A 24,790-nucleotide genomic window follows, 5' to 3' on the forward strand; every position below is an offset into this window, starting at 1 on the left:
AAGCAGCGTAGGGATGCGAGAGGGCAGTGTGATAGTCCAAGTCAAGCATCTTTCCGCAGTCTTCAGTATATGGATGAATGTCAGCATGCACAAAGGAAGGCCCCATGTTGAACCCCCTGGAAGCAGTCTAGAGGGTAACTCAGGCGACAAGAACCGATAAGGAGTCGGGCAGTCCTGTGTATATTCGATATTCGTACTTCGACACCCACTCCGAGACGAGTTATGTACGATACGTGTTTCGTAATTACGACGTACAGATGCCACCTTGAATTCTCCTCAATTCTCTGAACGGAATTACTAATTGGGCATATTTCTCAGGCATTCGATATCGTCTTGGAGAAGTCGGTGAGCTGACCTTGCGTCTGTTCGTTTCGCCGAGACGCGGCTCTGAGATTCGCCCGGGGTGGGTCGCAGTGATGCGACGTGACTGTATGTACAACGTACGAAGTAATTTATAGTGCACGTCCTCTGTCTCTTCTTCCTGCATGCCGCGGGAGTCATGGGTGTATATACGGAGCATGTACGTTGTACGTTGTACGTTGTATATTGATTGGCGCATATTCGTCCCCAGAAGCGAGGCCCTTGAAACCGCCTAGAGTATCTACCGACTACCGCGCCAACTGCATGCCGTCCTGTGTACAATGTACGGGAGTAGAACACCTAATTTCGACCGACCCCATATGTACAGCGTAGCCGAAATCCGATGTGAAGACTTTGCTTACCTATTCCCGACAAATGACGGTACGTTGTATGTACATCTTCTTCTTCTTTTGCTGGTGGTCGAACTCGACATGATTCCTAGCCGTACACTCTACCCCTTACTTTCGACCTTCGTATGTACAAAGCTCGTCGATTTCGATCAGGATCCGTTCCTTGTTGTACGCATACGGGATTCAAGGTCTCCATTCCGTCTTCAAACAAAACATCTGGGTAGTGATCGTCCGTCTCGGTCCCCAGTTCGCACTCCCGTCTGGACGGACCACCCTTGCCGAGGTTGCGCCCAGTCTCACTTATCATGGTTGTCCTTGCGCCGGTGGAGCTTCATCCCTGACTATCGCGTCAACCCTCGAGCACGAGCTCGAGGGCATCCGTACAAAGGCGGAATAGCGTTATGCAGTTGTGTACAGACGGAGGGGGGTGGCCATATGCGTATCCTGGTTTGAATTCGGAGAGTTCCGATACCAGGTACCTTAGACAAGTTCTCCACTTGTGGGCCAGAACAGAACAAGACGGGAACTTTTGGCACTTCCCTCGTACCTACGTACAACGTATGTACAACGCATATGTACTGCCCTAAGGCAGGTACCTACCTTACCTACCTATGTGTACCTTACCTAGGTAGGTACCTACGACAAAAGTACGGAGTACTTATGTAGTGGACGCAGTAAATATTGGCCGGGAATTCACTATAACTCCCGGCGCCCCCAAACAAACCGATTCAAGAACTCGTCTTTTGCTGACCATTCGAGGAAATTAGGTATCATAACTGGCGACTCTGAAAATATTGAATGCCATGGTTCCTTCAGATGACGATAGCCAACTTCATATCTTGGAAAGACAAGGAAGAGCCGATATGACTGATGCGTGTGGTGGGTGGGGGAGCGGGGTGCTAGAGTGGCGTCCGGAAAGAAGCTAAGCGACCCGTTGGGCGACGGATGGACTGTGTACTTTGTAGTGTACATAACTACCTTACCTTGCGGTACAAGGCTTGGGCCAAGGAGATGGTTGGCCGATATTCTTTGCTGATCACCGGTTGAGAGTTGGAACGAAGCTAGCCGGTTTCGGTCACAAAGGAAGTTCTCACTCCTCTCTCTCTCTCTAGGTAGACGGGGCGGGACGGCCCCGGGAAAAGTGCTGGACGAGGTATCCAGCATTGAGTTGAGACAGCCCTGGTGCCTTTTTACAGACTTATAATCGAGCATCGAGAAAACGACGGCAGATGGCTGTGGGGAGATACAAGGGAGCCATGCCCCAACCATTCGTGACTCTCGATCAAGTCAACGTGAACGAGAAGGCTGAACCAAGCGACTGGGTGGATAAGTCGCTGGGGTCTGGCGGCCAAGCTGGACATGGTTTTACAAGGGACAATAGCAAGGCTGCCTTGAATGCCCCTTGTTTGCGTGCCGTGTGGATGGTGCGGCACCAGTGATCCACTGCCATGGTAATTAAAGAGGGTGGACATCAAGAGAGCCGTCATCAGCCATGAACACCATGGCAGTATACGGTATGTACTAACACCCTTGATGTTAATGGGTCGTTGGTCTCTGTTTGCGCGTTGTTATTCAACGGAGTCAATGACGTGGTTACAACCCCAACTCGGTTGACAGATGGTGTGAAGCTTGAGTCCACCTCAGTTATGCACAGATATGTACCGCGCTTTATCCATACCTTATACCATCGGTTCGCCTTAGCTTATGCCGATAGACGTGACATGGCTGACCTACCTTATGTATTTACCTTATTCTTTGCGCGAAGTATGTAGGTACCTTAGCTAAGGTATCCAAGGTACAACGTAAAACGTCCATGGAGATTTTCGACGCGTCTGATACCGGCGATATGCCCTTCGCTCCGGGATCAGGAGCTTCTCCGCACGCTGATCTCACGGAACCCTGGTAGAACGGACCGTCCAGACGGACCAATTGATCTGTCGAAATTCCGGATGAAAAACCCAGGGTGTCACGCGTAAACCCAAAACAAGCACGAGAAAACGAGTACGTTTTAAACAAAGCACAGAGGCACAGGGAAACCGCGTACCCCTGCCGATAAAAAAAAGGACAAAAAGAAGTGGGGATTTGTATGGAAACTTGGACCCATTTACTCAGTCAATACCTATTATTATGAAGCTACCGCCATTGTGGCTTCGTCTCAACCCGCTTTCTCCTACCCTGCGCGGTGCGGGGAAGTCAGGCCTAGTGCCGAAGCACTTGAACCGACAACCCCCTTCTCTAATGATCCTGTCTCCCGAGTTCGACTTCGTACTCATTGTTGCCGTGCCCCTGCGAGAATGATTGAGTTGCGAACCGCCCTATAACAGGATGGAGTAGAACTGTACATACTACTCCGTATGATCGATGGACAATCAGGAAGATGCACAGAGACTTGTGCACATGATATTCACATGTTTTCCCCCACCCTCGTTTCATATGTACTCCGTCGTGTTGTACAACGTAAGTACGGAGTATTATATATTTTCTATTATACAACGTACCTAGAAGAAATAGGCTAAGCCGAAAGACGATATCGATGTGACGATATAAAGAGAGAATCAGGTCGTGGTTTACCTAAAAATAGAGCAAGTGGGCGGGAGCATCGATATCGGACGATATAAATGCTACCCCGTAATTTACGTAAGGTAGGTATATATACAAGCCGAGAAAGGGCAATAATATGGTACCTAAGGTACTTCGCGGACAAAAAATTCATCGCCGGCTGTTGGGGCCCTCTCCAGGGTAAGGTACCTAGTAAATTCATGATTACGGCAAAGTTCGACAGCGAGAGAAGCGCACGAAGGTACCGGCAGTACTTCGTATACCGTTTACCTAGGTAGGTAGGTAGGCGCGGGCCCTCCAAGGTACAAGGCACGACGTCAGGACCATGCCTGTCTGAATCGTCTTTTTCCGGTCGCGGATAGGTTTCGCTCTATAACCAAAATACCACCAGATATTACATACATATGAATATTCGTCAGCAAAGTCCGAAGGTAAGCCTTGTATCGTTAGGCCTTTCCCTCGCGGCGGAGATAATGTGCTGCTGTGTATCGTTATAATAAAAGCACGGGCCTGAAATTATAGATACCTGCCTAAGAGGACATGCAATCTCACCTGCAGCAAAATGCCTTTTTTTTTTTTTTTTTTTTTTTTTTTTTTGATTGCCAGGTGCATCCGGCGCCTTTCTGTGGTAAAATAAATAAGGGGATAAGATATAGAGCGCGGATCCTTCTCTATTTGGCAGTCTGATACGCAGCACGTACTCATATAGGTACCATCATTACAACGTACACACATTACCAATCTGGCATGGAACCGAGAAGAGATGAGTGAAAAATATATTCCTCGCGGCTTCCTCCGTCGCTTCTTAGCAAATAAAGCGGCGTGCGTATCTGAAGAAGGACAAGACGCTCCGTAGCAGAGCTTAATTCGCGACCTAAATACCACTCACAAACTCTTACTCGTATACACTAACTCTTGCCTCGCACTCCTGTATTAAGACCCTCTTATACAGCCCCTATCTTACGCTTATATTAACTATACTACGTCGCCGAGTGTTACGATATCTGTTCTGTTACTTCTAGTATTCAGAGCGGTCGCGTTGTATTTATAGAATAACCGTTCTACCCAGTATTTAGTTCACGACAGATATAGGTGTCCGAAAACGAGAATAAATAGTATATCTGAAGAACGGATAACGCTTCCTTTTTTTTATCTTATAACCCTAGGATATTACTGCAGGGATTTCCGGGCAATAAAACAAGCGGCCTTCGTGTCCGAGGTAGGGTACGTTGTAGGTATACAAGGACATAGATACATATACAACGTAGTACCTAAGGTGGGTCCCTACCTACCTTAGGTAAGGTAGGCGAGAGGAGCCTAACCCTGGTCCCCCAGGCACCGTCTTCTCCATCTCTCCACACCATCTCCACTGACCCAACGGTCGTCTTATCCTTGTCACTCGCTCACATCCCGCATCGCATCGCATCGCATCGCATCGCTTATACCGCTGAGCATACGACGTACAACGTACAGCATACCTTGTAGCTTACAACTCTACGATAGTCTATGGTTTGTAAAGCAGGCCCCTGCTTTATTATACAATGACGAAGAGGTTAGTAAGGTGGAATTAGGGATTTAGCACTTAATGTAATGTAACTTAGGGTCTAGGGGTTATCAAACCCCTCGGAGATATATACAACGTACCTTAAGGCACCTACCTTGGCTAAAATAATGCGGAGTTACGAATATACGCAATTCGGGCTAGTGACGAAGTACGTCAGAACTGAGCTGGGACAGAGAAATTCGCCTTCCCAAAAAAGCCGTTTGAGAGAATAATAACAAGGTACACGGAAGTACTTGGTTTTCCGTCCTGGACCTTCGACGATATTGCACAAAGTGGGCACCTGCTAAGGTCCTGTTGTAAACCGCTTAAACGAGTACCTATGTATTACCTAAAGTTATAAAGGACGCAGGCTCAGGCATTGCTGACACTCTTTGGACCTTTTTGCACCCTCTGTGTAAACATTTGAACTTTTCATGGTCACACAAAGAGGGCGCTGTGAACTGAAATACCTGGGGCTCACTGATCCCCCCTCCCTGAACACTGACCGGGGGAGCACGTGTCATCCTGCCAGGACGTGTCCATCGCAGCTTCCCCGCCTAAGCCATCATAAACAACCATACATAAGGCATCTAGCTTGAATTCGTACCCTTTTAAAGGTTTCTAACCTCGCGCATAAGATGGAGTTGATTCTCCTGACTCGGCCAACCATTGCCTTATTTTACTGGCAATCAATTGTGTTACAGTAGGGAATACCGAGCTGTTTCCCTAGTTGGCCAGTTATCTCGGTTTGCGTGTGTGTTACTGTTGACTGTCATTTTCATGCCCTATCCCGTCCCAGTGGGCTTAGGGATCGCCTTTTTCTTTGCGTAAAGTACCTTAACATATGCACCTAGCTATAAGGAAGGCAGCGAAAGGCCGAAGAAGATGACCCGGGCATCAGCATAACCTTACCTACTGGTATTCTCGAGTCTCAGCGGAGAAAGGCTTTCCGCCTCCAACACGCACCCCAATTCCCAGCACAAAGTGACACTCCCCCGGCCCGGCGTTCTGGTCCTATTGATTGACTTGGTGTCCCGCGAGATCGTTGTACATGCTTCGTACATATGGTCATGATGCGGAGCCCCTGCGTGTCTTTCTTTAGCCCGAGGTATCGCTCAACGTATTGGGTCCAATCAGGTCAAACCTCCCTCTCGTCACTCTGGTCTTTGCGGCTGCGTTTTTCTCGTTAGCTCGCGTCTTCATTCGACACGTGCAACGCATGCATCTCTTAATCGAGTCGTGCGTCTCGAAACCACTTTACGACATTTTCTGGACGCACGCACTGCCTGGTCCTACAGTAGTTGTTCATGGAATTACCAAATCAACCTTCTCAACAGCCGACGCGTTCCTCAGTCCGTGAACCCCGGATGGTTCCCCTAGTCCTCACCCTAGTCTATATGGAGGTAGGTACATACGTACGGTTGAGCAAGGTACGAAGAGCCAAGGGTGTTCCCGCTCGACGGATCGAGCTCCGGGCTACTACGAATACTTCGTACAGCTGGGCCGCCTGAGCGTCTTATCCTTGACAGCCAACAGTGTCAATTTTCTCCTCAGTGCAACGGACACTGACCGGGCTTTTATGAAGCGCGTCTCTGGTTAGGAAATTTCTGCGCAGCTCACTCTCTCCGCCCGTCGCTTCTCTCGAATTGTTATCCCCATCTTTATCCAGTTGCGGTTAGTACCTTAGGTATCTTTCGGTCGTGGATACCTTTCTGCACATACCTACCCGGGTTTGGCTGGTTATAGGTCAGAGCTCGATGGACTGGTCAGATGTCCGAAGTCTTAGAACATTATGTTGACAGCGATATCTCTGTCCTGGCTCTGGTCAGTGCAAAATTCTCTGTTCGAGCTCTGACCTATACCCACCCCTACCCGGGTAGGTACATAGGAGTAGAGTATGTACAGTACCTTACTCAGTAAGGTAAGGTACCTTTGGTCAGGATACAGATACGTACAACGTACAAGTATCGATGAATATTCAAGAAACCCCCACTCGACAATTGAAGGCTTTACCAGGCTCCAATTATTAACGGGTGTTGAGCCGATGTGCGGGCATCATCCTTTGGTAATTCCTTCCCCTTTTCGATATATTCGTACCCCCTTCTCATCAATAACTCCGTCCATCCTTGATAAATGCGCGAGGCCCCTGTTTGACTGCTTGGCCCTTAGTACAAACGTGTTGAATCTTCCCGCTCCTTCTCATCTTCCTTTCGTCTGATCATTCCCCTTGGGCTTCCCTTTAGCACCCTGTAAATACAACTCGGGTACCACATCTAGTTGCAGACCGAGCGTCTTTTCTGGGGGAGATTTTTTCTTCTTTTTCTTTTTTCTTTTTCCCTTTGAGTATCCATTCTTCCCCAACCTTGTCAGTTTTAGACTCCCAAGCCCGTGCAAAGCATCATTCCTGCCTGCTTCGGTCCGAGAAACGCCATTCGCCTCAAGCTCTGCCTCACCATAGGATACCCTTGCATACACACACCCACCCCTACACCCTTAGCTTTTCTGCCGCATCCGCCAAACAGACATACATACATAGGGCTGGTGTATCTGGTAGTACATGCCCTCCCTGCTTCTGTTTGGTCGTGTAGCGACCTACCTCTTAGTTCCTTCCATTGACTAATTAGATTATAGCGCATTCTCCAGCTCGTCGCGACACGGCTACACAGCGCAAGCAAGCCTGGTGCTCTTCGATTATCTAACTTGAGACCTGTCAAGCCCAAAGCATTACAACTGCTTTCCGTGACGAACGTACATACCGGAGCAAGAGTGACGAGAACTGCGAACTCGGACGAAGGTCGCATTACGACAGCATCGCATCCTGTTTGATTTTTCCCTCGCCAGGGGCTAGCGCAGAGGCGATAGTCGCCCTATTCACGCGTGTGTTGGCCATCCGAATCTCAGTAGAGACCGAGGACGCCTCTGAGAGAAAGGGCAGTCGCGCTCGAGGAGCTGTCTCAGTTGGGACATCGGACACTACCAAAGGGTAAATAAAGTGCGTTCGGATCTTCAACAAGGTAAGTGCAGCGTTTCTTCGCAACACATCAGGGGATCGATCTTTGCTTTTTTTTGCTTCATCATTACGTCTCGCCTTCACCATATATGCACTTCCCTTGTCGAGCGTCTTCCTGATCAGCTCTACTGCTACGTCAAAGGAATCTCGAACCGTGCTGGGCATGGTTGGGAGTCTCTGGCGAATATCGAAGCAAGGGATTATATTACAGACAATCGAGGCTAATCAGCTACTTCCATCAACAGGTTAAGAGTCGACAGGGATCCAACACAACATATGACAGTGGCAGCAACCATGGCCCAAAATCGCCCGACATTAGGCCAGTTCGTCAAGCCGGACCCCGGCGTCGGTGACACAGTACGTTTGTATTCGTTTCTTTGATGTCCGCATATCTCAGTCGAACTTCTCTTCCTACTTTGATATTTGATTTATTTCGTCTGTTTTTGTTTTGTTTGATTTTGGACGATTCTCCCTAGGGTAACCGGCTTTGTTACATGCTTTTACGCTCCCCTTGACTCTGTTCACCCTTTTCTACCTTTTCTTCTCACCGAGTCGAGTGTCCGTCGAACTCTTTCGACGGACACTCGCGACGCGGGGCCTGAGGATTCAGACGCGCCAAAGAACTTCGATTCGCGAGTTCCAGAAGGCCTATGGACAGGCTCGTTGCAAGCTTGTCGTCGCACAGGTTTAGGGCCTCGTGAGATTGCCAGGGTGGTCCTGTCTCTCAAAAGAGCGACCGGGGGCCAGCATAATCCCTTGTGCCGCCTTGTGGTGTGGGTCCGTTCCATCATGTACCCGTACCATGGACACGCCAAATGGCGCCCCCCACACCTTGCCCTTTCCTCTCCCCTTGCCCCTCTTGCCCCCCTTGCCCCTGAGCTGTCGAGCTGCGAGCCGACCATTCCCCAAGTTATCAAGTTTGGGGATGACAAGGTCGATCGCATGGGTGCACATGTCAGCCACGACGGATATCGACAAGGTGGTTGCTACTGCCGCTGCGACAAGCGTCTTTAATCCCGTACCGTACCTGCGTGTCGCGGTCGCCATGTGTCAAGCGAGCATGGTACGGCGTCAAAACATAAGATGGTGGGATGCGCCAACGGGTGGCACAAACGGGTCAGCGACTTGAAGAAGGCCTGGCCTCAAGTGCGTTGCGGTCCAGTCCAGTTGAATTCAGGTAGTGGACCTGACCGTGCCTCAAACATGGTTGACTTTTCGAGGTCGCCATGCAAAGCACAGCACAGCATAGCACAGCACAGTAATGCAATGCATAAGGCTCTAGCAGAGCTGGCTGCTTGCCAAAAGCTGTCGCACTTTGAAGCAAAAAGGGCAATATCCATCAGTTCCAGCACATGCGGCATATCCGGTTCCTCGGTGGTGGAGTTGTTGCTGACAGAGCTTCTCCAATCAAACGTGGTTTTGCACTATGGGGACTGGGAAGACCCCTGTCGGGAAACATGGCTTGTGGCTTGCACAAGACACACAACGCGCTCCAAAGCACCACCACTCTCTCTTCCTTGTTTGACCCTGTGCTTGACAAGCTCTCCCAATTCCCCCGTCTTGTCACCTTTTTCCGTTCTGGGTTTTCTTGTTGTTCTTCTCGAGAAAACGCCAGGGAAAACGGACCTTCCCAGAGCAGAATACCTGAGCGCGTCTCTCCCAGGCACCGGGCATTGGTACAATGTACCGACCGAGCGGATGAGGCGGGCGGGCAAGCTCGAAGCCGATCGAGGTCAAATTCCCAAAAACCAAAAGCTGGGGGCGCGCAAGGACAAGCTTAATTCCAGGACACCACCTTTTCTTGTCACTTCCGTCTTCCTTCGCCTTCGCTTCGGATCTCTTTTGTGTCTGCCCTCCGCTCGAGAGTCCAAGCGGACCTGTCGATGTACAACGTACATACAACGTAAGGTACTCAACACTACCTTGTGTACAGCGTACTTCGGTTGGGAACTTCCTATCCTCCTATCCTTTCACAATCCCGCCCAAATGCCTGGTCTTGACCTCGCATCGCATGGGGGACAGGTCATGCATGCATGCATGGGTGGACACATCTCGAGACGTTAGCCGGCCAGTATCGCATCCTTCAGACCCAACGGAGACAGGACTAGGTCTCTGGTCTCCAACACCCATAGGCGGTGTGGGCAGTGGAGAACCAATGGAGCGACGAAGGATGGCTTCCACGCTTGGTAAAAGGGGGACGCTAAGCGGAATTGGAGGGGCATGCTTGGGGACAGTGGCTTGACTCTGACCCAACTATACACTACCTTACCCAACCACAGGGAACCGGATGAGAAAGTACAAGGTACTTGTCTCGACAACGGGGCCAGCGCCACGCCCGTCTGATCCTTGGATCTTTTGCCTAAGGTAGCCTCGGAGTACAGTACCTCATTGGGAACTGGCTCCTTGACCGGCTCTGCAAATGGATTCCGCCATTGGCTGTTGAATACGGGAATGCAGTATACCCCTGTCACGTTTCTCTCATGTCCCGACCGTTGTCAAAGCCCTGCCCTCCTACACCCCCCCACTCCCACACCCCTCTCTCCTCCTTGGGTTTTTTTTTATTCTCTCCCCCCATTTGCCGGTCTACCCCTTTTGCCCTTTTCCACCCAGCCGCATGCCTGCTCCCGCTCATAATACAGGCCTCCCCGGTCAGCTCTTCTCCCGCCGACCCCCTGCTCTTCAAATCCTGTCTTGCCCTCTACGCTACAACGTACGTTCTCCAGCCTGGTCGACACAACAGGGGGTCGTCTCAAACGAAAAATCGGCGACCGCGCACGACGTTTCGCTCCCCACACAACACACGTCGTTTGCATCGACACCTTTGCATTATTTTATTTCCCGTATACCACACCACGTACCTGCTGATTTATGCGCCAGCCTCTGCTGGAACTTGTCCCGTCTTCTCGTTATACCGGCTCGTCAGACGCGTCGCTTTTGACTGGTTCGTTCCACCATTTTGATTGCCGCACATTGCGCGGGTGAGGAGAACAATCAGGACGCGTGAGAGATTGGCATCAAGCACCAGCACCCTTGGACCTAACACCTGAACACCCCCCCCCCTCTCCCCCAATCACAAACCATTCCCAAACCCACCATTTACCAATCCCCCGTCGTCTTGGTTCAAATACCTGAGTCTATATGTACCCCCTACAACCCTTGCCCCCCTGTTCGTTCTACTGCCCTGCCCCTTCCACTATCTCATAACCATATTCCTCACTTCGAGTACCGCCTCTTCTTCCTACCGGCACATTGTCCGCTATCATTCAATGCCCTTTGCCTTTTTATGTCTGCCCTCTCCGCTAGGAGACAATTAGGAACAAGAAGTCAGCGGAAGTCCGCCCCCAGAGGCCTCGAACCAGACGCGCAAAACTTGCTGTTACCTTCGCTTGTTCTGGTGGGACCGCCCCATTTCTCCGAAGCCTTGCCTTGCACTTCACGCGGGAGCTCTCAGTTGTGCTGTACTAGCAACAATAGGTACATTTGGGCCTTGGACGCCTCACCCGAACCATCCTCGTCAACGTCCAGGGGTTTACGGACCGGGGAGATTCCCCCCTCCCCATCTTAGCCCCCCCCGTTCATTTCCCTCCGCCCTAGTCCCTGGTAGTGTCAAGGACCAAAAATAAGAATCTCGACGCGCCCTGCTATTTGTTTTCTTTCCCCTCACGCGAGTCCATGCCGCCGTTCATAACGAAAAGAAAAGCCAGGAACTAATGGGTTTATCCTCTATGCAGCAACACCCCCCCCACCATCAACAGGGTCCTGCACCTCATCAGCACTTGCAACGGCAATCGCACCCTCAGCATCAGCACCCGCGATCCTCGAGCATCGGCCATCCGCAACATCACTCACAGCAACCTTCGCAGTCTCAGAACCCCCCTGCCTACACGCAAGGACATAGCATCACGTCGCCCTACAGCCAACCAGCCGCGCAAGCCAACGCAGCTCAATCTGCCCAAGACGGCCTACCCTACTATACCCACCCGAGTCCATACAGCACGCCAGGCGCAACAAGCGGGTACACATCCGCAGGTGAGTTATCCTCTGCCACGTCTCTCAAGAGGGTCGCGTTTTCTCCCTTTACTCGACGCGCCTCCGGGCGGCATCGAAGTTGGCTAACCCAAGTTTTCACCAGATACGTCCGACATGATGGCGGCCGCTCAGATGCCGCGACCACCATACCCCCCGATGTCCTACCACACTCCCCAGTCCAACTCGCCGGCATCGGTCGCGTCTCCATCACAACATGACCAACATCGGAGCATCTACGCTCAGCCGCCGTCACAGCACCTCCCGCAGAATATGTACTACCAAACTCACCAGGCGCATTATCAGACGATGCAACCCCAGCCACAGCAATCGCCTTATGCGCAACACGCACATGCACACGCGCAAGCACAAGCGCACGCACACGGGCATGCGCACGCCGCACATCCGCATCAGTCCATGTCGTCACAGCAGAGTATGATGATGTCGCAAGGCCAGCAACAACCACAGATGCACCAGCAATCGAGCCAGCATCATCCCCAACAGCAGCAACAGCAACATCAACAACAACAACAAGCCCAGCCTCAGATGACCAACAGCCCGCGTCACGTGAAGCAAGAGCCGCAGTCCCAGGTACCCCTGCAACTCCAGAAACCGCAACCCCCGCCCATGGGCCACAGCCCCCATCCTCCCAACGGCTCGGCCATGTCGACGCCAACGGGTTCGACGTCTGGAGGCGTCAATCCCAACGCGGCACCCGGGCCCATCCCTGCCACCACGCCGCTGGTCGTGCGGCAGGATCAAAACGGGGTACAGTGGATAGCCTTCGAATACTCGCGGGACCGCGTCAAGATGGAATACACCATTCGCTGCGACGTCGAGTCGGTCAACACGGACGAGCTATCGCAGGAGTTCAAGACGGAGAACTGCGTCTATCCGCGAGCCTGCGTGCCGAAGGACCTGTACCGCGGTAACCGGCAAGTCTATGAAACGGAGTGCAACACGGTTGGGTGGGCACTGGCGCAGCTCAACCCCTCGCTGCGGGGCAAGCGCGGTCTCATCCAACGCGCCGTCGACAGCTGGAGGAATAGCAACCAAGACCCCCGGCTGCGCAGCCGGAGAGTGCGCCGACAGGCCAAGATGAACACGCGAAAAGCCAGCCAGCAGGCCCCTCACCAGCCGCAGCACATGGGCGGTCCTAGCCCTCCAGGGATGCCGCCGACTCCTGGGGCCATGGGACCGGGTCAGGGCCCGTCCGGTTCGGCCAAGATGCCCGGGATGGCCAGCATGGGCCACATGGGGCATGGTGGTGCTCAGGGCGGAGCGGACGAAGTCGGTATGTTCCATCAGATGTGATTTGAAGAGCCCCCGCGCATCTGCTGCCAATTGCCACCCTGTTGTTGATCGTCGTTGTTGATCGCTGCACCACACCGCACCGCACTACACACCGATACCCAACAACTCGAAGCCGTGTTGAATCATGTGATACCACTTTTATATACACCTTTTCTTCTTTCTTTTTCATTTCCCTCATCATCACTTGCACAGGCCTGCCATGTTCTGCCTGTAACTTGAGGAATTTGTGCCTTTTTCTTTTCTTTTTATATACTGTCATCGATTTGTGCCCTCTGGTCAGAAGCGGGAGGAAAAAGTGGTCTTCGTGCTGAGCTGTTTTTCTTCCCTTTCTCTCTTTTCCTTTTTTTCTTCTTCTTTTCTTCTTCGTCTTCTCTCTGGCGATGTGTTGCGACTGGTACCGGGCTTTGCGTGGCGATAACTGCTCCTGGTAGCACTATCACTATACCGTCAGCCCGCTGGCCACTGCGATGTTATCGCGCAGCAAAGGACTCAGCGGCTTGTCAGGAGGGATTTCCATTTCTCATCGGCACAGGCTTGTACATTATCATAGTCAGTCACATGCCAATTGCTGGCTCTCACCATCGATGCTGCTGCTACTGCTCTTAGACACTCGCACGATATTTCGGAAGCAGATATCATTCATGTCCAAGCCTAGGTGGGATGGACGACAGATGAGGGTTCCAACGAGTCCTGTGGCATTTAAAGCTGCATGACCTTGGAACACATCAGTCTACCTCCTTTTCTTTTGGCATTCCAATCACATCACCATCGATCGCGTTGTTTCTCTTTTCGTTTCTTGGGAACATTTTGGAAGAGATGAAGACAGACCCCTGCCCCGATCCTGCCGATTATCCTTTCAGAGGCCACACCTCCACACCCCATTTTTCTCTCTTCTTCTTCTTCTTCTTCTCACACCCCTGACATGATCGACGCGGCTTTTCCCAATGCAGATTTGGGCAGGACTCCTCGCTAACGCTGCCCCTTTCTTCCCCTCCACAGCCGGTGGACAGTACATGGATGAGCAACATCACCACCATCAAGCCCCTACCCAAGGTCCCAACATCGACGCCGACGACACGCGGCAGGCTCAGGTATTCAACAACAGTGGCTACGGCGGGCACTCCGCTTACCCAGCGCCCAACTCGGCGTCCATGTCACACATGGGCGGCGGTTCTCACGGGGGTCCCATCACCGCCACCAGACATCACAGCCGTGACAAGGGACATTCGAACGGCCCCGACGACCTGTTTCCGAACCTACCGGAGGCGAAGAAGCGCAAATTCATCCTCGTCGATGACCATTCGCGCAACTCCCGACTGCGTGTGCGAGTCACCCTCGAGGGGGTTGATACGCAGGAGATTCCCGATTCCTTCCGCAAGAGCGCCGCGGTCTACCCGGACTCGTTCTTCCCCCGCGAGATGCAAAGCCCGCCTCCTTCGCCTACCGGTTCGAGGTTCTTCATGGACGACCTAAACGATGGAGACGACGGCATCGAGGACACGAACGGCCGTGAGATGACGAGGAACCGGGGCCGGTCGTCCCAAATGGCGAAAGTGCCCATCGGGGAGAACACCGAGGCCGAGGTCCCGATCCCGCGTCTGAGGAAGGGGATGCGCGGCAGGGAAGTCCGGTTGAATGATCTGGGGTATCGCATGGCCTGGCTCCAGAGTCGTGTCTTTGCGCAGCGGAACATCTTTCTCCAGCGAGCCCGTAAGTTTTGACCGTCTCGTCGACAAAAATTCCAAATTTCGTCCGAATATCATTGACTAATCATGTTGCTTCTTTTTTTTTTTTTTTTCTTATAGTGGACTGCTATCGGAATAAAACCCGATCGGCCATTGATTCGGTCATGCAGGATATCAAGGTCGTTGCGCCTCACTATGAGACTCGCGTCGGCAAGCGGAAGTGGAATGACCGAAGGCGGAGATCCGAGTCCGACGACTAGGCGATACATACCATACCTCTCTACCCTCTACCACGTCGACTTGACGCATTCGCTTCAAGCAAGGCGTCGCGTCGGAAATCCCCCATGTTGGCGAGCAGTCAGCCTTGGTTTTTTTTTTCCCTCTTTTTTTTTCGATTCTTTACAGCAAGCAAAATACCCGCTTTGCTATGATACCTTGTCCCCCCGTACTGGAGCACCCAAAAAGTGCGAGGGCTGATTTCTGTGCGGCTGTTTCTGATTTTTTTACCCTGGTACTGAAACTCCTCGACTCCGTTTCTGTTGTATTGCCTGGATCGAGGAAGGTCTTGTTGTTCTATCTTATTAGGTGGGGGTTGTTGACGTGAAGAGACGATGAAGGATGGTCCTGTATAAAGAAAGGAAAACCTGGTCAAAAACCAAGGTGGAATGTTTTGCTTCCGCCAGTCGTTCTGCATATAGCCGTTTCGGTATGCGCTATATTGTGCCCATTCTTCGTCTTACGATTTGGCCTCTCTGTTCTTTTAATCCAGCTTTCTCTCATCGAGCGGTCTGTCAAGTAGGGGGGTATTTCGAACATTGAGAGACACACAAGCAGGCACCGCATTGAACTTGTGTGTTAACTTGATTCTATCTTGGTGGCATCTGACACCGGCGCCCTATCCCCCCTCTGGAAGATATACAGAGCCTCATCTTTGCCGGGAAAGCTGGGGAGGGCCACCTGCACGACCTTGACCCACTCCTTCTGCTGCGTCTCCATGTACTCGTCCATAGTCACGTCCCTGAACCCAGTATAGCCATTCCGGTTCTGCGTGCCGACAACGGCGATGGTGTCCCCGCGGTAAGCGGCGACCAAGTCCCGGGTGAAGGCGCCCCGCCCATCGGCCCCGACGACCGGGTACACGAGCAGCAAGACCACATCCCTCGCGCCGTCGCGGGCCGCGAGCCAGCGCAGCCCGTCGGCGACGATGGTGTCGGGGACCCAGGTCACCCGCCAGACGCTCTGCATGTTATCGACGGGAAACACGGGGCCCAGGCCGTAGGCGCGGAGCATGTGGGACCAGTACCCGTTCCCGGAGCCCATGTCGGCGAGGGGACGGCCGGCGGCGACGAGGCGGAGGAGCTCGAGGCTTTCGTGGGACGGGACGGCGCAGCCGAAGTGGTGCATTAGGACGGGGAGCACGTGGTGGCTCGTCGCGACGACGCGTTCCGAGGGCCCGGGCCCCGCGCAGGGGCCGCACCATTCGAGGTTGCGGCAGGACCAGGCCCAGAAGTCGAAGTATGGGTTCGCGGCGGGAGGCGTCTTGCAGCGCGGGATGGAGAGTTGGGCGGCGCGGGAGGGGTGGAGGAAACGTCGGGCGGTTAGGTGGGCGGCGGATTGCGCGCGAAGGGAGCCTTTCTTGGCGTTGCTTTGCATGCCTTTTAGAGCGGAGGTCGTCTGCGTGGCTGGCTCGAAGATGGAGATGTAGGCTTCTATGTCGCCTGGCGGTGGAGGGTCCAGCTGCCCGGCGTCCGCGGTCAGTGGCCAAGTCGTGGTTCTCGGGATAGTGAGGCCTAATAAAGAGAGATTTGGGGAGAGAGAAAGAGAGAGATTATGATACTAGAGAAGACGGAAAAGCGGAGTGCTTACCGGGATGCCATCTTTTGCCCTGTACCAGGCGTGTAGGTTGTTGACGCCACCCAGGCTCACGACGTGTTGGACCTGAGCTAGCGTAACGCTCGTCGTGGCATGGTAGGTGTAGGTATCCCGCTCCGGGAGACCGAAAGACGTGACAATGGCATGGTATAGGTCGTTCTTGTTGAGATGTTCACCAACTTTCTGCTGGCGAGAGGCGTCTTCGAGGTATTTATCGGGGGTGAAAGCTGGGTTGCCGACGCAATGGACGAATTTCGCCCTTTTATGTGTTTCGTGAGACATGGGAATAGAACAAGAAGAAAAAGGGAACCGGCCTCGGGAGTCTAACAGGAAATTAATAATTAATCAAAGTCGAAATACATAATTTTCTCTGCCACTGAGTTGCAGGCTGAATCGGTCGCACGTTACACTGCGTTACACTGTGTCGCTCGCTCATAATGTTGTTGCTTGCGACGTAGTGACGTATACTTCGTCCTAATATGTGGGGGAGGGGTAGATAAGGTAAGGTACATAAGCCTCGGCGCCGACATCACGTGCGTCTTCTTGCCCTCATTTGTCACTTTCTCACCCCTGCCCTGCATCTATCGTGATACCTTCGCCAAGACGAACATTTGCACGTCACCGAGCGACCGAAGAAGAGACGATACTCAAATTCTAGATAGGATCAGAGCGTGGGTTTATTTTATCTGATGCAACTCACCTTCTCGTGTAGTGCACGCCCAGTGCCCTTTTCGGTGTCAATTTCCGAATACGTATGATTGGTTCCGAAGTCCCCTTGCTATACATATATCTCGGAACAGAGAGCCCAACTCGAAAAGCTCGGTATAACAGGAAGGGTATCAAAGTTGTGGCGGCACATAGACATCAGAACATCGTGACATACCCCCATCCATACCTTGAACCCAAAATGAAACCTGTTTTTATTTTTATTTTTTTCCCGCGCCTTGCTTTTCCCTCCCCTTATACGACAAGTCAACCAGCATAGACACTAAAGTAAGGAAGGAAGGAAAAAATCCCAAATCTATAAGGGGTAAGTATAAAATAAAATAAAAATAAGAAAAGGAAAAGGAAAAGGAAAAGGAAAAGGAAAAGGAAAAGGAAAAGAGGCAAGTCGTGACAAGCCCCTACAAGGTTTGGAGTGGTTGACGCCCGTCAAACAAGCACATTGATCCTCGGCGGTGGATTTTGAATGGATAGCCATCTCCCAACTCGGGCCGGAATCGTGGTGTTAATACCTGGGTTCCTCGGTCTCGTCGTTTCGTCAATGCCTTCGATGCCGCTCTCGATCTCTATCACGTTCCTCGTCGTAACGTTCGTAATCATCGTCTCGCCGATGGTGGCGGTATTGTCTTGGTCGTTCGTCCTCTTCAGGTCTCTGATCCCGCTCCCGCTCTCGATCCCGCTCCTTCCCTCGCTCCCTTTCGCGTTCCTTTTCTCGGCGTTCTTGTGAAAACAGTTAGATCTGGAACCTGGAAGCTGAAACCCGCTTGGATGGAAAACATTCAAAAAAACATACCCCGTAGCTGCGCCGTTGCGGTCGCATATTCTTTAATCTCTTCCGAGCTCAGTACCCTAAGCACGATAACAAAATCATCGCGGACTTCAAACCGCTCTTTCCCAATCGTCAGAGCCTCCGGGTTCACAACTCGCCGGGAGATCTTGGTCCACCGTGCATTGGATGGGACCTCTCGCAGCTTCTTATCGTCCTTATGCGGGGCCACGCCCTCGCGAATCGGGTTCTCTTCCTCTGGGAATTTCCTTGGCGGTTTGAGGATGCTCTTGAGAGGCTTGTCATGTTTGTCGCGGGGTGGCGAAACCACGCGAACTTGCTTCTCTTCGGCCTTTCGGGGCACCACCTCGCGGCCCCGTGCCTGCGACTCATCCACTTCTACCAACATCGAAGAAGATTGTTGGGACAAAGCGGCCGGATTCCCCCTAGGTAATTCCTGTCTTGTTGTCCTGGCCATATCCTCTTCGCGTTCCGCAACTGTGGGCTTGTCCCCCTTTCTCTCCTTCGGGGAATCGGACGCCTTCATGTCTGAGAGCTGTTCTCTCAAGTCACGCAGGTCATTGGTGTCGGTGGGGTCGAACGCAGATGTCACTCGTGACCGCCTTGGTTTGCCTGCCGTCTTGTCGTCTTCGTCTGCTAAACCATCATCCCGCGTCGATGCCCTGACGGGTTCGTCACCGCGGAAGGCTTCTGCTTCACGCCGATGACGGTCCCGCGTCTCGCCATCGGAATGGTCCTTCCGATCAGTAGACTCTTCGCGAGCTTTATGTCGCTCCGCACGCTCGGCAGAACGGGCCGCCGCCGCCGCCGCCGCCGCCACCTCCTCCTCCTCCTTTTCCCTTTCCCTCCGACGTTCACGGTCCCGATCGCGCTGGATTTCCTCTTCCTGACTTCGCCGACGGGATTCCTTTTCGGACTCCTCGGCTGGCGTCTCATCCTTCTTGGCAGCGTGCCCGAGACCAAGCGCGGCCGCGGCGACGCCCAAGCCTGTGCCGACCTCGTCGCGGAACCTAACCCGCTCGGGCTCCTCATCGCTTGCCTGGCTGTGCCGTTGTCCCGGGTCTTTCGTATCCTTCTCCGGCCGGAATGGCTCGCGACTCCTTTTCCAGTCGTCATCGCGCGTGCCGCGTGTTTCGCGACCAGAAGGATACTTGATCTCTTCGTCAGACCCACCCCTCCTATCTTCACCCGGGACGCGATATTCTCTGCGAGTCTCGCGGCGCTCGTCGTGCTCACTCCCGACGGTAACCGGATCGGCACGTGCGCCGTCGGTAGTGAGGATGCCGAACCCACGGGTCGCAATGTCATCGTCCCGATAGACGCCATGAACGGGCTCGTATGGGGGGTCATACTGGCGTTCGAGGTCCTTGAGCTGCCTATAATTACGATCTTCCTCGCGGCTCCGGTAGTAATCTTCGTGATGGCTAGACCGAGGAGCTGGCTCCTGGTAGACGGAGACGGGGCGTCGTCGGGAAGTCTTGGGATCGACAGCGGGAGGAGCAGCAGGCTCGACGTATGTTCCGCCAGCCCGCTCTTTCGAGCCCTCGGAAGCCTGGAGGTGGGCGGGAGCAGGTGGCACCGCGGGCGGAATAGACGGTGGCAGCGGGTTGGAGTCATAGGGAGCGGAGGCGGTAGGGCCTCGGCTGATCCTATCGAAGCCCCGGGTCGTAGGCGGGGGTCCGCCCCGACTGTCGTAGCGCGTTCCGGCACCGGTGGCATTGGCGTAAGGACGACCGATGTCAGTGGGCACATTGACGGTCGGACGATGGTAACCGCGATCAAGGCTCTCCCGCCTACGCGACCGGGATGGGCGTTCGTGGGACAAGTCGTAGCGGGCGAGATCGCTCGGTGTTGTATATTCGTACCCGGCGTCGCCGTAGTCGATCGCGGCTGGATCATGTCGTGACTGGCCGGAGTAGAGGACGGCGGGGCGCGACGGACGGTACGGGTCGGGCCTAGACGAAAGCAAGGTGTCGGCAGACCGCAAGTAGCTGTAGTCGTCCGTCGTCCCGGCGTACGAGGTGCCTCGGTGGTGGCTCCGAGAGCGTATAGAAGAAGAAGCGGGTTGTGTGTAGAACTGCGAGTCGCTCGCACGGAATTCGTCGCGTGATGGACTAGTGTGGTGGGAATGCGAGGCACCGTGCTGCGTCCGGGGCTGGGTCGTAGTGACGATGACGGGCCGGGTGGCTGCTGAATCAATCGTCGAGGAGCGATGAGCGCGACTAGGTTCGCGAATAGTTGGGCCGCGGGTTAGAGGGTCTTTCGGGACGGCATAGCTAGGAGTGGCGGTGGTGGTGGCGGCAGCAGGAGGGTTGGCAGGTGGGCCGGCGGCAGTGTAGCCTCTGGAGCCAACGGGCTGGTATCGAGACGAAGGAGGCATGACCTGGATGTCCCCACCGTACATAGACGTAAAACCAACGCTGCTGGGCATAGATGCCCTCGCGGGGTTGAAAGTCGGCGAGCGCGGCCTTGGGTAGCCATATCGTGAGTAGCGGGGTTCCATGATGACGTGGGCAAAGCGAGATAAAATCCTCGCTGGCTGCTCGTTGTCGTCGGTTCCAAGAAGGAAGGCAAATAAATGATGGGTCAGGGTAAATGGAGTGCCAAACGGAGACAGATAAATGAAGAAGAAGAGGAAGAAGAAGAAGAAGAAGCAGATAACTAATCGAATCGAATCGAGGCGGCGTCGTCAAGGAAAACGGGGGGAGAAGTCGAAGAAAAAAAAGATGAAGGTGGGTGGCCACGGGAGGCGCCGGGCCTCCTCTTCTTTCTGGTTCTGCCCGTAGGTTTTTGGAACGAAGTGCGCAATAAACCCCGGTCCGGGTTTCGTTGCCGGCGAGAGGAAAATCAGACGTTTATTTGGGCGGTGCGGTGCGGAGGGGGCGGGACGATCGGGACGGATTGATAATAATGAGCAAGGAGGGGGTTGAGGCTCAGCCTTCAGGGCAGCAATTGCGCATAAAGGTACACTCGTGCCCCTCTCCTCTCCCCATAGGTATACCGCGATGTCCGATTCTAGATGATTCCTTTTCGACGACCTATCGAAAAGTAATCCGCTCGCCTGTGTCTGGAGAAGTCAGGCGATGAATATTAACATCGTATGGTAGATAAGATGGATCCCGAAGTTATGTGAAAAAGTAAGTGGAGGAAAGAAAAACGAAGGGGAATGACATGTTTTGTCAGGGGAGATAGAGGACCGGAAGAAGAAGTGGAGGGGTCGTAATCCTGAGAGAACAAGGGGGGGTATTGGTGGGGTCGAGGGGATTGAAGTTGGCGGAAGGGAGAGGAAAGGAGGGGAGGGGGGAGGGGAGGGGAAGACAAAAAATTACCAGATGGGGCGAGTTGAGCGTGATAGAAGGCTGACAGGTTGATCCGCCTTACGCCTCGAATCGAATGGTTTGGTTGTATCGGCGTCGCTTAGCGACTTTCGGCGAGGAAGTCGAGTCGGGGATGGGGATAGTTAATTATAATACGAAAAATATATTCTGAAAATCTCGTCCGCCGATCTCCGTTGTCGGTGTGGTAATCGTGGAAGCCGGATGCAATGGTGGTAAGAAGTTTGTGTCCTGGCTAAAGGGGGAGCAAGAAGAAGGGTAAAAAGTGAGCAACGCGTGAGCGGAAGGCGCTGATCGTTGGAGAGATGCGTTGGTAGTTTGGCCTCACGTCTTTGGAACCGTTCGAGCTCAGAGAGAAAACGAGATGGCAAAGAGAATGAGATGCAAGAGTTGTCTGTAGACGGTGATAGAGCTCAGAGGATTGAGGGATTTGAGAATTTCGGTGTGGGAGGGGAGCTAGGTTTCATGGGAGATGCCGCATGACGGTCCCGTTTTGGGGTGCTGCCTTGGGTGCTGCCTTGGGTGCTGCCTTGGGTGATGCCTTGGGTGATGCCTGGGGATGTTGCCTCGGGATGGCGGTGATGATGATAGAGAAGGTGGTGAGGGTGTGCTAAAAGGCAATGCCCAAACTAAGCTAGCCCGAGAGTGGATGAAGCTGCGTCAGCAAGACGAGGTCTTGCAGGTTATCGGACAAGTAACAGTACCTGCAGGGAGGTACGGAGTACACTAATTACACAATGGGGTTCTAGGGGTTCTTGAGGTTCTTGAGGTTCCGCTAGAAAAGGGTCGTCATGTTCATGCTCGTACTCCGTAAGGCAGTGTGGAGCCCATCAAATCGATGAGCTGGTGGGTCCGTATGTAAACCAACTTGAGATGAGATGATGATTAATTAGGGGCGTAGGTGAATGTGATATTGCAGGAGGGAGTGGCGTTGGTGGGGATGCCCTGTGAGATGGCGAGGAAAAAAGACGTAGACAGACGGGCAGGGCAGGTGAGATGGACAGAAAGACGGTTTCCGTAATTAAATGGTCGGGCTTCTTCGGGCTCGGGGCTGACGGTCCTTGAGGTACTGTTGCTAAATGCAAAGGGAAGGAATGACCCCCCGAGCTGCGGGAAGGTCCCTTCCCCCTTCCCGATTCAAGCAAGTCTTTTCTCGATGTGAAAAATGCTGGCCCGGGGTGGAGCGGGGTAAAGCGCCGTTGGAGGCTGTTGGGGAATTCGGGAAGTAGCGACTACCTTACAACGGTACCTTAGTCGAAATCGCCACGATGACGATGACGTCTCTTCGTCTCTTCGAGGTTTCCGTTTCGCTGCCAAGACCCGTAGCCGGCGTCTTTTCGGTGTGGTGTCCTTGTCTTCTTGCCTTGCTGCACCTTGAATTAGGTTAGTTCCATGATCTTTTCTTTGCTGCCTTGGTACGGAAGTACGGAACTTTCGGAACAGACCTTTTTTTCTTCTTCTTCTCCTCGCACTGAAAACACCGCCCGAAAACCTACGGCCTGAACTTCACCCTTGCACTTTTGCCAGGGTCTCCAGAGAGAACACGAAGAAACGAAACGTTGAAGCTTAGATGGGCTGTGATCTGTACTTGGTCCGAAATTCTCGTACCTTGACGACCCTGGAAACTTACACAGACCCAGACCCGAGGCCTCGGTGAACGAAAGCGGCTTTCCCCCCCTCAATTATTTCTTCCCAGATTCCCTTGTCGCTGCTTTGGCCCTCACTTCGAATACCGGATTTGATCGACATCGGGCAAAACATGGGCAAGGCGGTTTGCTTGCGCCCGGGGTGCCGCCCTGAATTTCCAACTTGCAACCCAGCAAGTAATAACTACCTGTAACCTCCAATCCACAAATCCGCCATCCACGGCATCGTCACATACCAAGACGGGGAACAGCCAGTCAATTCCCATCCCCGTGATCCTCCCACGAGGAGTCGTCTCTACCCGCTGGCTTCGAGACGTGGTTTCTTTGCTTCCTTTGGTGTCGCTCTAGACACTTTTTGCACTATGGGAGGGGCCATGGCTCGATAGCAGGATTGACATTGTTAGGCTGCAATCATTTTGCGACCCAACCATTACATTACTTCGCCAAACAATTGCCTTATCCCGCGCCACAGGGGCCCTTGGTTTCGAAACAATTCCACTCTCTTCTTCTCAGGTCTGCGCTCCCTGGCCTGACCGGGCAACTTCGTCCATCAATCACATCGAGTTGAAGACTCACAACTGAGCCTGTGCCCTTCATAAACATAGCCGCCAGACTCGCTCATGCTCCAAAGCGGGGTCCCTCTCTGCGCCGAGCTTCGTCTGATCACGTCTTGCGCAACTTCTTGTGGCTCATCTCTTTTTGACACTAATAATAAGCTCAGCTTGTGTCTCTAGTTCTCTATGTAACCCGATCTTACTCTAGGGAATATCCGCTACGCCGTGCGCCGTGCGCCGTTCCAATCTGATCCAAGCAGTGCGAGTAACCCCCTTTGATCTTCGACTAATCCCTGGCTACACAGACAAAAATTGCACATGGGGTCAAGTGATGGGTTGGGTTTTCTTTGGGTTGTTGATCTGAGGTTGGTTCGGGTTTCCCATCTGAAAACCAGCCCGCCATTCTGAACTATGCGCAACCATCAACCCCCCCCCCCCCAAACTCCGTCGTCGGGTAGCGACCTTCCATGGCTCTTAACCCCCCTCGCACGAGGCCCGGGCTCAACTTCTCAAGGATCACCCCGGGAGACGAGGGATTTGAGAAGAAAACGCAGTGGCACAAAATCGGCGACCAGACTTGCTTTCAAAGCCGACGTCATCACCAGATTGCTTAGCTCTTACCAATGCTACCAGGTTGCCATTTTCAACGTCACACGCGACTCCGGTAGGAACCAGAGTGCCCACATACCTGAACCTCCTTTCTGTATCCCCATTCTTTTCTCTTGTTCCCAAGGTAACGGGCACTACTCTCATACTGTTGCATGAGTTGATATGGCGGGGGGGGGGGGGGGGGGGGGGGGGGGGGGGGGGGGGGCAAAAGTACACTGCGATTACGAGAACGAGGTAATGAAGATGTTCATCGATTAACGCCAACTTTTCGTATTCGTTGCATGTCCTGGTTCTGTAAATGCGCCAATAGACCTAGTATTTGGCATTGCGCTTTCCTACACTTTCCAGGGAAATATCACATCCATATTCGACCGTCAGAGGGCTCAGGTTGGAAATCTATATCATCACTGACGCTGG

At 53.2% G+C, this 24,790-nt stretch overlaps 8 protein-coding genes across 8 annotated transcripts; 4 read left to right on the forward strand and 4 right to left on the reverse strand.

Moving 5' to 3' along the window:
• Nucleotides 1-735: 735 nt before the first annotated feature.
• Nucleotides 736-2,149, forward strand: SODALDRAFT_363176 (hypothetical protein; the record flags this gene model as incomplete). Its single annotated transcript, XM_028614537.1, has 8 exons — nucleotides 736-741; nucleotides 803-833; nucleotides 935-1,090; nucleotides 1,224-1,268; nucleotides 1,527-1,584; nucleotides 1,676-1,752; nucleotides 1,823-1,863; nucleotides 1,940-2,149. The coding sequence occupies 8 exons, from the start codon at nucleotides 736-738 to the stop codon at nucleotides 2,147-2,149; spliced, it is 624 nt and encodes a 207-aa protein (XP_028463163.1).
• A 4,901-nt stretch (nucleotides 2,150-7,050) lies between these two features.
• On the reverse strand, nucleotides 7,051-7,651 carry SODALDRAFT_328687 (hypothetical protein). The gene is made up of 2 exons (XM_028610754.1): nucleotides 7,444-7,651; nucleotides 7,051-7,362 (listed from the first exon to the last, which is right to left on the reverse strand). The coding sequence occupies exons 1-2, from the start codon at nucleotides 7,611-7,613 to the stop codon at nucleotides 7,185-7,187; spliced, it is 348 nt and encodes a 115-aa protein (XP_028463164.1). The 5' UTR covers nucleotides 7,614-7,651; the 3' UTR covers nucleotides 7,051-7,184.
• Nucleotides 7,652-8,432: 781 nt separating this feature from the next.
• On the forward strand, nucleotides 8,433-9,152 carry SODALDRAFT_328688 (hypothetical protein). Its single transcript, XM_028610755.1, has one exon. The coding sequence runs from the start codon at nucleotides 8,612-8,614 to the stop codon at nucleotides 8,834-8,836; it is 225 nt and encodes a 74-aa protein (XP_028463165.1). The 5' UTR covers nucleotides 8,433-8,611; the 3' UTR covers nucleotides 8,837-9,152.
• A 1,730-nt stretch (nucleotides 9,153-10,882) lies between these two features.
• Nucleotides 10,883-13,396, forward strand: SODALDRAFT_63409 (hypothetical protein). The gene is made up of 3 exons (XM_028615549.1): nucleotides 10,883-11,216; nucleotides 11,554-11,851; nucleotides 11,955-13,396. Exons 1-3 carry the CDS (start codon nucleotides 11,106-11,108, stop codon nucleotides 13,160-13,162), a joined length of 1,617 nt encoding a protein of 538 aa, XP_028463166.1. The 5' UTR covers nucleotides 10,883-11,105; the 3' UTR covers nucleotides 13,163-13,396.
• A 710-nt stretch (nucleotides 13,397-14,106) lies between these two features.
• SODALDRAFT_320712 (hypothetical protein) lies at nucleotides 14,107-15,107 on the forward strand (the record flags this gene model as incomplete). Its single annotated transcript, XM_028609557.1, has 2 exons — nucleotides 14,107-14,872; nucleotides 14,968-15,107. The coding sequence occupies 2 exons, from the start codon at nucleotides 14,107-14,109 to the stop codon at nucleotides 15,105-15,107; spliced, it is 906 nt and encodes a 301-aa protein (XP_028463167.1).
• A 562-nt stretch (nucleotides 15,108-15,669) lies between these two features.
• Nucleotides 15,670-17,090, reverse strand: SODALDRAFT_328694 (hypothetical protein). The gene is made up of 2 exons (XM_028610756.1): nucleotides 16,714-17,090; nucleotides 15,670-16,584 (listed from the first exon to the last, which is right to left on the reverse strand). Exons 1-2 carry the CDS (start codon nucleotides 16,999-17,001, stop codon nucleotides 15,703-15,705), a joined length of 1,170 nt encoding a protein of 389 aa, XP_028463168.1. The 5' UTR covers nucleotides 17,002-17,090; the 3' UTR covers nucleotides 15,670-15,702.
• Nucleotides 17,091-17,980: 890 nt separating this feature from the next.
• SODALDRAFT_284116 (hypothetical protein) lies at nucleotides 17,981-20,732 on the reverse strand (the record flags this gene model as incomplete). The annotated part of the gene is made up of 3 exons (XM_028608446.1): nucleotides 17,981-18,153; nucleotides 18,236-19,760; nucleotides 19,809-20,732. The coding sequence occupies 3 exons, from the start codon at nucleotides 20,730-20,732 to the stop codon at nucleotides 17,981-17,983; spliced, it is 2,622 nt and encodes an 873-aa protein (XP_028463169.1).
• Nucleotides 20,733-24,190: 3,458 nt separating this feature from the next.
• Nucleotides 24,191-24,553, reverse strand: SODALDRAFT_328697 (hypothetical protein). The gene has a single exon (XM_028610757.1). The coding sequence runs from the start codon at nucleotides 24,515-24,517 to the stop codon at nucleotides 24,281-24,283; it is 237 nt and encodes a 78-aa protein (XP_028463170.1). The 5' UTR covers nucleotides 24,518-24,553; the 3' UTR covers nucleotides 24,191-24,280.
• Between the last annotated feature and the right edge of the window lie 237 nt (nucleotides 24,554-24,790).

The sequence above is a fragment of the Sodiomyces alkalinus genome (genome assembly GCF_003711515.1).
Source record: "Sodiomyces alkalinus F11 unplaced genomic scaffold SODALscaffold_11, whole genome shotgun sequence".
NCBI classification, from domain to species: domain Eukaryota; kingdom Fungi; phylum Ascomycota; class Sordariomycetes; order Glomerellales; family Plectosphaerellaceae; genus Sodiomyces; species Sodiomyces alkalinus.

What these genes read in the sequence shown, in the direction of transcription:
- SODALDRAFT_328687 (XM_028610754.1), bottom strand. Translation starts at nt 7,613, where the DNA reads ATGCGACCTTCGTCCGAGTTCGCAGTTCTCGTCACTCTTGCTCCGGTA. An exon ending in GCGACGAGCTGGAGAATGCG is followed by an intron (nt 7,363 to 7,443) that starts CTATAATCTAAT and finishes GGCATGTACTAC; the next exon opens with CAGATACACCAGCCCTATGT.
- SODALDRAFT_63409 (XM_028615549.1), top strand. Translation starts at nt 11,106, where the DNA reads ATGTCTGCCCTCTCCGCTAGGAGACAATTAGGAACAAGAAGTCAGCGG. An exon ending in TGTTACCTTCGCTTGTTCTG is followed by an intron (nt 11,217 to 11,553) that starts GTGGGACCGCCC and finishes TCCTCTATGCAG; the next exon opens with CAACACCCCCCCCACCATCA. An exon ending in AAGCGGGTACACATCCGCAG is followed by an intron (nt 11,852 to 11,954) that starts GTGAGTTATCCT and finishes AGTTTTCACCAG; the next exon opens with ATACGTCCGACATGATGGCG.
- SODALDRAFT_328688 (XM_028610755.1), top strand. Translation starts at nt 8,612, where the DNA reads ATGTACCCGTACCATGGACACGCCAAATGGCGCCCCCCACACCTTGCC.
- SODALDRAFT_328694 (XM_028610756.1), bottom strand. Translation starts at nt 17,001, where the DNA reads ATGTCTCACGAAACACATAAAAGGGCGAAATTCGTCCATTGCGTCGGC. An exon ending in GGGCAAAAGATGGCATCCCG is followed by an intron (nt 16,585 to 16,713) that starts GTAAGCACTCCG and finishes GACGCCGGGCAG; the next exon opens with CTGGACCCTCCACCGCCAGG.
- SODALDRAFT_328697 (XM_028610757.1), bottom strand. Translation starts at nt 24,517, where the DNA reads ATGAGAGTAGTGCCCGTTACCTTGGGAACAAGAGAAAAGAATGGGGAT.